We start from the raw sequence: 11,365 nt of genomic DNA, 5'->3' as shown, positions 1-11,365 counted from the left end.
ATTGATCTGGAATTGAACAGCACCCGCAATACTTAACCATAAAGTTTCTATAGGATTACCCTAGAAATGGGGCTATATACAGGGAAGGACCTCCAATATCGACAACACTTTATTATATAGATAAGTACACTTATATATATATTATTATACTAATTAAATATAATAAAATAAAGGATTGGAAAGAAATATACAAAATGAGCCATCTCATAAAAATGCAGCCACTATTAAATATGTTTATTTAAATTACAAAACAATAAAATAAAAAGAACAAAAATATATAATGTTCGTTATTATACTAAATCACAGTAATGTAGTACAATTTAAAATAAAAATAAACTTTTAATGCCTAGTATTTATTGCTCTTTTATTTATATGTACAATATGACAATATTTATAAACTGTGAATAAGTCGTTATGTACATGCTTATATACATAAACTCATTACCTATGTTGTGGTATGCATGAAACTCATAGAAATACATAGTGCTTGTTGTGTCAGTGAGCAGAAATAAGTACATACATATAGAGAATTATATTTTTTAAACTAACAAGAGCATGAAGGAGAAATACATTCTCCTATTATACATAATAGCATGAAGGAGAAAGACTGATTGAACCCGAGAATAGTGAATATTTGATATGGAAAAATGAGTTATAGTTGCTAACACTAGTTCTGTTCCAATACGTGTTTTGACTATTATCAAAGTGGCAGGTGCATATGGAACGTTTTTTCCGTTCTAAAACACGCATGCGCCTGCCAGTTTGATGTTAATTAAAACTGGTGTTGGAATAAACCTGTTGTATCGGGACACGATTGAATAATTTTCTCACGTCCCATATATTATCCAATCTTCTCATAATTAATTAACTATTCCCGAGTCAGTATATTCCGATCAGATATCTTTAAAAAATATTATTAGCAATATTTATACTGTTACTCCAAGACTCATTATGTAAACTCTTTCTAAATTTACGGAATTAATTTTAATCTCTATAATAACTAAAGCTATCAACAGTATTGATAACTAGAGTTAAACAATCACATTAATGTAATTTAATAGGTAAGCACAAGTTTTCCAATAATTTGCCAACTAAGAACTTATTTAAGTACAACAATTTACACAACGTGATGTTCATTAATAACTTATGATCTAATAAGGTATAGTCTTGCAATACCACACAGTCATAATATATTGTTAATTGTACATTATACAAAAAAAAAATTATTTGTCAGTAATAAATAAGTTCCATCAAATACATTTGATTGCTAACAACACTTTAGAAATCTAACCGTTTAATACTTCTCAGGCCTACTTAATAAAATAAATATATGCCAATATTTTTGTTATATTACGAAATATTAGCTCATCCATTAAAGATAATTAATATAAAAAATAACTACTTTTTTTAAAATATACACAATTCGATTAAGTCCAGTGCGGAAACACATTTGCACGTTTTGATTTGATAGGTTAGGTATTGACTTAGAGATTGAGAGCCTTACTGACGTAGCCAGTGGCCGCCTTCCAATAGGACTCCAGTCGGTCGCCCAGTGTTGGTGATTCTGTAGAGTTCTTCTGTTCAGTTGGTTGGGTCACTTCTTTCATCTCATGGCCACTACTCACTGCTTCTTGGTTAGGCACTTCTTCTTTCTTTATAGATTCTTCTGTTACCTCACCTTCATGCTTTTCCTTTTTAACTGCTGTGTCCATTCTTCTATCAACTGAATGCGTGGGAGAGTCAGAAGAACCCCACGAATTTGCGATATCTAAAAGTTTTTGTTCGTCAACTTGATGTACCTCTGCTTCTTGAGATAATTGACTTGGAGAATAAACGTGTTCTTGTTGTACCTGTTGTTCCTGCTGCGTGAGTTGAACTTGGGACTCGTCGATCTGTTGCTGCGAATCCGTTGCGTTATTCATTATAGTTGATTCAGTGTCATGTTTCGTACTGTTGCTGTATCCGACATGTTCACTAACACTGCTGATTACAGAGTGGACTACAGTCGGTACTGTAAGATTAAATTGAGGAATAACTAATGTTACTGTTTCCTGAGAATTGGTTTCATTACTTGGCACAGAAACCGAAGTGTTATTACCTAACGATTCGTCTACGGATGTACTGATAGGAACTACTTGCTGCACAACCTGTTGATCGATATGATGACTGTCGGACGGCAATTGGTCACGGTTGGTCGTGTGTTCTTCAGCGGCCGATTGATGTAGCGTGGTTTGTTCTGTCGACAGTTCGGTTGTAGTAGCACTGTCTTCATTTTTCTTTACTTTAGGATGCCCATGTGGATGTGGTACAACCTTAGGATGTTTAAGAACTTCCGTATGTTCCTCTACTTCAGTTGTTGTTTCCACAACAGGCTTTTGTGGAACAGGCTTTGGGTCTCCGCAGCCTATGCCTGATATTGAACATATTTCGGGTAGTTCCACTTTCTCCATAGCTTCTTCTACTACTGGTACTTTTTCTGTTGTTGATGATGTGGTCTCAAACGAGAGAGACTCTCGTTGGTAAACAATCGGCTCGTCGTGCAAAAGGATTAATTCTTGTTCATCCAACGCTGTTTGAGGCTTAATTTCCTTTGGAGTGGATTGTTCGAAATTCTCCGTTGTGTCTAGACGCTGAGTGGTCGACAAGTCGTTGGTGACCTTACCTTCGTCGACCTCAGCTGGGGTTTGGCCCTGTCCAATGGCGACTACTTTCTCCTCTGCGGTGTTGTTAGTTACTGCTACGTTCACAATAGGAAATGGTTGGAATTCGTGGTGAGGTGGAATTCTCTGCTGCAATTGCGACATTCTGTATCCAGGCGTAGGCAGATCGTCAGTAGCTTCAGACACGGGTATCAATCGTCCTGGAGTCACTGACCAATCCCAGTCTTTCGGTGGCTCCCATCTACCTTTTGTTCCATTAATGCCACCCTTGATGGACGCAGAAAAGGCTGCTCCTGTAACATAAAACAGTCTAATAAGAGTTTGTAAACCTTCAATTAAAAAACATGCAATGAAATAAAATAAAAAAGTTATAATTTTATACTCCTTAAAAATTAAATAATAAATATTTCATTGATAAAAGTAAGTGAAGAAAGATTATTATCATTCTTTTACTTCTTTGATACAATTCATTATTTTTCCTTAGATTATATAGGTATTTGTCCATTTAAATTTAGTCTTCTTCAAAGATCAACAAAGGAAAAATATACAAAATAAACTATATAATATAACTATATAACTGTACATTGATGAAACGTTGGTCATAACTTCGTCTTGGAACCTTTAGAGCCCACCTAAAGATCAGAGAGACATTCCTTCCTTTCCTGGGAGGGCGAAGTGAGGACTGTACTACTGTAGACTTGAAAATCAATTTACTCAAAATGAGTCCGTACTCATGATTATAGGTAAATGACAGCAAAATCAAAATATTTGTGATGTGTAAGTACAAATAAATAATTTATAATACCTATCACAAGAGACTTTGTCATGGGGATGGTAAAGATGGAGTTCCACTCCTCGCAATATTGTAAAAACCAAAAAGTTGGGGAATTCAATATTTGAGAGCCTATTCAAACTAACCACTTAGCTTAATAATCCAGAGTTTATTAGTCTCAAAGAGTACAATATGAGAGCTATACTTATACTTGAGTATTTCATGTTTTTTTTTCAACTGTAACCACTTTTTAAATATTCTCGATTTAACTAAGTTAATTCTCCTCTTAATAATAAATAGTACCATTGCTAAATTAGTGCTTTAGAGGGGCGAGACGGTCGGGAAGGATTGTCTTCTAATTTGTGTAATGAACTCCTCTTATGAGATTTTTATACTTAAAATGTCTTACGAACACAATTTGATAATAATGAAAATTAACGCTAGATTACCGTTAATTTTCCAAATTTTAGATTTTACTGCTCTCAATACAGTTTTATTGCAAATTTCTTACCTAGTGACTGTTGATAGTATTTACATTGTTATGAAGTACCTTTAGAACCAATACGTTGTATGAATTCAAAGTTTTACAGGTTTGTGTTTGTGGAGACGAAATAAGGAATTATAAAGATAAGACCGCCGTCTCGGCTTCTTTTAGCTCTGTTCTTGTCTTCGATGATAAGGCAAATGATATTGTATTGAAAAATCGATTTTAATTTTGATTGTGAGAGCAAACTAACACAATTTATACGCTACACCGCCTAAGAAATGAATTGCAAAATCATTTAGGAGTATGCAGGATGTGAGGACGGAGGATGAGTGGGTAGGTCCATTAAAACACATCTGTAACTAAGTCGTAACACCTGTTAGAGAATCTTCCAAGTTCTCCAATCTCGGTACATATACTCTAGTAAAATTGCAAGCTAATCTAGAATTATATTAAACTAATTTCTTGCACAGATTTCCAATGTAAAAATTTTCGCATAAAACGATGGTATAAAGTTTACTCACGGAAAGTGCGTAGGCCTAAGAGGATAAATTTTTCAAAACGGCCACCGTATATTTTTATGCTGTATCTACACGTTTGACACATGTAGGGAATCCAACACTTGTACAAATGTTTGGTAACAAAGGAAGAAACACATCTTGGCGTCCACGCGCTTTTGTTCTTTTGAATTTGTCGGCTATTACATTCCATTTTCATTATATGATATATAATGAGATCATGATATGTATATAATATGGACAGTTGGCATACTATAAAAATGCAAATAAATAGTTCTACATAACCTATAAACCTAGAACTTTTATTAGAAACATTTTAATTTAATTATCTAGACATATAATTATGTTATATTGAATAAACTACTAAAGTTAATTAACAAGATTTGAAACAATGTATTTACACCGCATGCATATAATTTAATTACCATATAATATTATTGTTGTTTTTAAATTTTTTTTTTCTACTATTCATTTCTTTTGTTAAACTTTACTTATATTTTGCCTCTTTATCAATTATTATGGTTACATATATTTTTTTTCTCTCAACTTTATTTTTCTTTCCATATTTCAATTTTTAAATTATTAATAGCTAATATATTCTTACTTCTTTGCATTATATAACTACATTTTTATGTTATTTTACCTACTTGTTCTATTATCTACTTCTCTCATCCCTTCATTTTATTAAATCCATTTTGTAAAATTATTCTCTTTATGTCATTCTGATTATATTTTCTTTCTTCTTTTTTATTTTTTATACTTATTAGTCGTTTTCTGGTTCGGTTCTTAGCCCTGATGAAAGCTAGAAACTCTAGCCGAAACGTTGGCACAATTAAATAAGTTACATTAACTTATTTGTGTTTCATTTTGACCGCACCCCCAACCTTATCCTCGTACAAGTCATTTACGGTCAACTATCTCTCATAATCATAGAATTTAAAAATATATAATCTTAAACTAGAGTTCATTATTAAATCTGAATGTTAGGGAAATTCTTTAATTAATTAAAACACGGAGAGCACAAATATTGATAATGAAGCAATGCTAACTGACACAAATATGTGAATGCAGCGCACCTGTGCCTTTGATTTGTGTCCAAAAACCGACACTAAATGGTTCATCACAAATTTAGGTCAATTCGTCCCAGCCAATCCAAGTAACGGATCGCTTTATTAACGCTTACACACGCGCTAATTAGCCGTAGTTTGGCGAACGTGTTAATACACCTTTACGTTTTTCGGCGATTGGCTAACGCATTACCAATATACATTATACCGGAAAGTCGTTACATAAATTTAATGAGAGCAGCAAGATCTATAATTTCCCGACAACAATCAGATTTATATGAAATTTTTCCTTTTACAGACATTGTTTGGACAATTAGACACCCATGAGCTCATAGCCATCAATCAATCCTTCTAAGAACTGGATGACTCAATAGAAGATGGAAAAAACATACTATACCCGGAACAACTGAAAATAAAACAAGATTCTACCTATTCAACGAGGCTCTTAGAAGATAATGAAACTGGTTCGTTGGTTTGTAAAGGTGACATTTAGAGTTGGAACAGAGCTAGGTGACTCAGTCCAGTCAAGGACGGAGTCCCTTTGGAACAGTGGAGTTGCACGTTCCTTAGGCTATTAGTAAGCTCCACGCTCGTAATCCGTAAATTGAACTGCTTATTGCCTCTGGGTGGAGATAAACATCTGGTACCATGGGCGTAGGCAGGATTTCGCTAAAGGGAGAGCAGGCCTCAGCCCATCACACACATACGTACATAAATATATGTAGCCCATTCTGAAACCTTGGGTATAAGAAAGATATGTAATTCCGCATTCTGAGAAAAACCTCACCATTTTATTTTTACTTCACAAAATTCAATTATTACTTTTTAAATGTTTATTACGTATAATCACAATAAATTAATGAAAATGAAACAACTGAATTCAAATAGTTAACAATTAGGTTTAGCCAATGGCGCGAAGAATAAAAATATAAGCAATTGATTGGAGAAGATGGTCGGAGGGTGCGGTCAGCAAAGAACAATATTTTTTTGGAGTTTTAGCCAACCTTCTTCGCTTGACTCCCTGATGAAGACCTGAAACTCAGGTCGAAACGTCGGCATAAATAAATATCTTTTTGTTTATTTATGTTGTTCTTTTCTGACTGCAAAATTCAAAATTTGAAGATATGTCTTAAATAATAATACAATGATATTATTAATGAAATTAATATATGTATAATTTGATATTGCATTTCATTATTATAACGACGGGTAGATGAAAGAACACTCTTAAAAATATATAAATGTAAGAGAAAAAAAAGATGAAATAAGTGAAAAACCGAATGAAGTTTCTATTTCGTTATTTTTTAAACTGATTACCTCCTTAATCACCGTTTTAGGACCGCTGCTAAAGGTTTTATATTAAGTTTGGATTCACATACATAATATAACTCATTTTTGGTCAAAATAAAATAAAAATCTTTTTTTGGTTCATGATATCTTGATTGAATTAATAAGTTACAGTATTCATTTGACGCAGCATTTAGTGTTGTTTAATTTCTTATGACTACCTGACTAGGATGTACAGTTTAGGAGTTATAGGTGAAAAAAACCTAATTCGTTATTTTAATAAATCAATTAATTATAATTAATAAGAGGTCTAGAACCGCCGAAAATACGTTTCTTTGTTAAGTGCGATAGAAACTAATTTTTAAAATTTTTTGCTGATTTACTTTCTATGAGCTAGGCTTTATGCATCGCGGTCCTGTAGTAAAGAGTTTTAAGGGGCCCTAAACCAGATTTGGGCAACTATGAAACTAATTGCTAAAATTGCCATGTATACGATGTTTATATATCAGTGGTTCATTCATGAATAAGGGTCGTATCCATGGCAATTTTAGCTATTAGTTTGAGCTATAGCTAATTTTTGCCCATCTCTGCTCTACACATTGGCCAAACAATAGAAAATTCAGGTATGCGCAAGCGTGTAGATGCGTTATTAGGTACAAGTTTGCCTGAACGTGCTGCTGACCCGTCGGGTGTCAGTTTTTGGACACAAATCTGAGGGCACTTTTGATGCATTCACACGTTTGTTTTCAGTTTGCATTGTTTTAGAACTGCCAACAGGTGAATATTTGTGGTCTCTATGGTTTAATTAATAAAATAATTTACCTAACCTTTGGATTCAATAATTAACTCTTGTTTAAGATTTTATATTTTAAAATTCAATCGATTCGATGTAAAAGGATTGTTTCAAATCTTGTTAATTAACTTTAACAGGTTATTTTTGATTTAACATAGCAAAAATATATATTTATTTAGACATTATGTGCCTAGGTAATTAAACTAAAAAAAATTCTGATAAAAATTCTAAAACGTAGGTTGAAATTACAGGTTATGTAAATCTATTTATACAAATTTTATCATCTACCTCCTAATTTGCTGATGTAAACGTTTCCTTCATTTCGTTTATCTTTTTTTATTATTTCTTTTTAACGGAAATGGAGAAAATCAAATGTAATAGCCGAAAAAGAGCAAACCAAGCGCGTGGAAACCAACGTTTGTTGCTTCCTTTGTAACCGAACATTTGTTCAAGTCATGGATTTGTGGTAAATGGGAAACGTGTAAGATCTAGGCATTAAGTGAACTAGTAATTCCATATTTCTGTGCTTTCTCGGGCAACAAATCCCAACCAGAACGCATTACTCCAAGCACATTACCATCGGAAAATTGGTGGATTTTCATGGAAGTAATAGAAAAGTTATGATTAGAAAGATGCGGTAAGTTTCACCAGTTCTCACGGCTTTTATAGAAACCTATCTCAACCTGTAGATGTTACTAATTTTAGCCGAGTTGGTCACGCTTTTGGCAAGATGCCTGCTAAATAAAATTCGTAATAAATTACTGATTTCACCTATCTTGAAGTTTTTTTAGTTAGTAAATAATAGAGAAACCTAGAACTCCAACTCAAATGTATAATATTTAATACAACTTAGTAAATTGAAAAACAGTTTTTTTTCAATTTTTAATAATTTATTTAATAAAAATATATACAACAAGCAAATTTGCTGTAGGTGACATAGTGACATGATACAAACGTGGAGAATCTACCCATTGATAGAACTCCAATAACATTTCTTGGAGATCTCGAGGCCATCCTATTTTCAGACGCCCAGGACGATTGTTAGGTAATGAAGGAGAAGTCAGATTAGAAACAAGTGTATTTGGTTGGTTGTTAAGTTTATCATGTAAGGATTGGTATCAGGTTCTGGCCAAATCGGCAACATGAGACATTGAGGTCCTGATGGATGACTTGATTCGTGACAAAGTAAGGATCATTGAGGATTTTACGAAGGATTTTGGATTGTAAGGATTGGATTCGGGAGAAATTTGATGGTTTAGTGGAGACCCAAAGCTCAACTCCGTATGTCCAGATATTTTTTTTAAATTTAAAATAAAATAAAAGAAGAAAATATAAGTTATTCATATCGGTTAAAGGGTTTATTTATTTATTGTATCTTATTATTATTATACATCTATCGGTCTGCTGCCAAATAACATTCATCCATTTTAATGATTTTAATTTAATTTTATTTAAGTAATGGAATAAATAAAAAATAATTACAAAATTTTTCTATTCAAATCCTGTTAAATTATTTCAATGGGTATATTATTTAGCTTTATAATGACCTTTTAATTTTATACTGATGTAATTAGTTTAATCAAATGATTAAATTCGTCTTCGTCAAATTGGTCAAAAAACATGGTCTTCTTCATAGGTTTTTGGTTTTTCAGGTTGGGTGTTTATTTATACAGACCATTATATACATTTGAGAACTGGAAATTTGCACTCGGAGTACTTTAAAAGGTGTATTTCTGACCGAAATTCGGGTTAAACATGTTTCACGATCGTCATACTTTTCCTTTCTTATATTATTACTGTACAAGATAAATAGTTAAAGACCACGTAACTTTGATAGTTGATTCTACGAGAGTATTTATGTAGTGATGGAACAATATCTAATAAACAATGCGAAATGAAAATATTGACAATGACTTCATAAATTGTCATCGGTCTTTATGACCTTATTTCAGATAGTAAGGAAAAGTAATCCGATCTTATCGATATTCAAGGCTATAAATCTCTGACACCATTATGCCACGTTTAATTGGTCAATATATCGAAGATACCTTTATTCGATATCTGAGTTACGTTATAATCGCTTAGAGAACGGTCGTAAGCAACCTTGTTAATCCCTGCAAGTGGTCACCGAGGAGAAAGTGGATGTTGTCTGTATCTTATGGCGATATCTATACCTGAGTTGGGAGACATTTCTCTGTCTGTATTTGGATTGTTCCAATTTATAAATGTACTGTCATATAAATATTTGAGAATGAGGAAGTATGCTTGCTACAAGTCATGGAAGTGACACAGTGATATGATATGAGAAAACTACTAATTTTAGATTAGTCAAAAGTACTAATTTTAATTTTGAATGAAAGCTAATGGTAAGGGCCTAACTAAAACTGCGACAACTGTTCCAGTTGTGTTAGGAAATCCTTCAACACCCTCTCTATTCGCCTCGCCTTTAGCCTTCTTGCTTCCATTTATTCAAGCACCTAAACAACGTAGTACGAAAGGAAAACTTTCAAAGCCAGGGTAAGAATGAAGTTATTTTTATCAAGAAAGGTGACGGGCTTCGTTCTCATAGCGGTCGGTTGATTCCTGGGGCAGTTAATATTTATTTTCTGGATGTCCCGAGAAATGAATTTTGACGCTTCCACCTTGGTGGGGGACTTCAAAGGGGTTGGCAAAAGACTACTAGGGACTCTTTTTTTTCCGGACTAGTTCTCCCACCAGTGACCAATGCCATTACCAATAGTTATTTTTATTGAGTGTTCCGAATTTTTACACTAGTGGGATAAATAACCTTTTAAATAAAATTATAATAGGATTTTTTTTTTCTAAATATATATATATAGTTGAAATAAAGTTACGGGATATTTTCAATAAAATTCAAAAACTTAATTTTTTTTTTGTTTACAGAAGCACTGGTTTTCTTGAGCAAAACGAAAGGACACTAGTGATCCCCCATGATTTGGCCTATAATATGTCTTGACGAAACAGTTGGATTGGAGTGATTGGTTCCGGATGGAATTTAACGGTCTAGTCACTCCTCATAGCTCAATCCAAATTAGGCCTTGTGCCGAGATTAGTTTCTGATAGTAAATTGCCATTTTAGAGAGAGATCTCAGTTTGGAAATAATCGTGTCGGTTTAGATGTGCCCAGTCCTCTGTGACGATTTCATTAGTAACCTTATTTATCTTGGAAATAATTAAATGGCATAAAGGGGATTTGAAACATTCCTGTGGCATCTTTTCTTCTTGCCAGTTGCATATTATAATTTTTTTAAAGTCTTGATCAGTTAGTGGCCGCCATATTCAAAGAAATCTGCTGGTAAACCATTAATACTAGAATTCTTTTTGTTCTTGAGGCTTTATAGAAATTTAGCATCTGCAACTGGTTCTACATCGTAATGGTGTGCATTAAAATTATGCTCCTTTAAACCATGTGGATTCGCAGCTTCTTTAAAATGCCCCTTCGTATCTTTAAAACTTTTTCCCTTTCCGATTATGAATGTTAGTCTTTAGCACGGCAGTTCGCTTTCTTTTATTCTCTTGAATAACTTTCGCCTTTTATATTTAACTACAAGTACAAAATAAGTTGTTGACATAAACCAGATTTTTGTTTTTTAGTAAAGTAATGATTTAAGAACGAAGAATTGGGAGTGGTTGGCTCATTGGCAAGGTACTGTGTTACAAACTCCAAGGTCCCGGTTTAGAATCTTGATTATTATTTTCTGTTTCATTGTAGCCGTGAGTCAGCCCTGTGGGTTCGGCAGAACTGCGGAGTCCACCCAACCTC

At 33.3% G+C, this 11,365-nt stretch overlaps 1 protein-coding gene across 1 annotated transcript in view; it reads right to left on the bottom strand.

Annotated features, from left to right (window-relative positions):
- Window positions 1-219: 219 nt before the first annotated feature.
- Window positions 220-11,365, bottom strand: part of LOC106683565 (uncharacterized) — a 63,180-nt gene continuing 52,034 nt past the window's right edge. The window contains exon 2 of the mRNA XM_014425108.2: window positions 220-2,953. Coding sequence (XP_014280594.1) covers window positions 1,485-2,953 — 1,469 coding nt within the window. The 3' untranslated portion in view covers window positions 220-1,484. The remainder of the gene's footprint in view (window positions 2,954-11,365) is intronic.

The sequence above is a fragment of the Halyomorpha halys genome, unplaced genomic scaffold (genome assembly GCF_000696795.3).
Source record: "Halyomorpha halys isolate HHAL.00 unplaced genomic scaffold, Hhal_1.1 Scaffold494.1, whole genome shotgun sequence".
NCBI lineage: Eukaryota > Metazoa > Arthropoda > Insecta > Hemiptera > Pentatomidae > Halyomorpha > Halyomorpha halys.
This window is presented reverse-complemented; position numbering and strand designations above follow the sequence as displayed.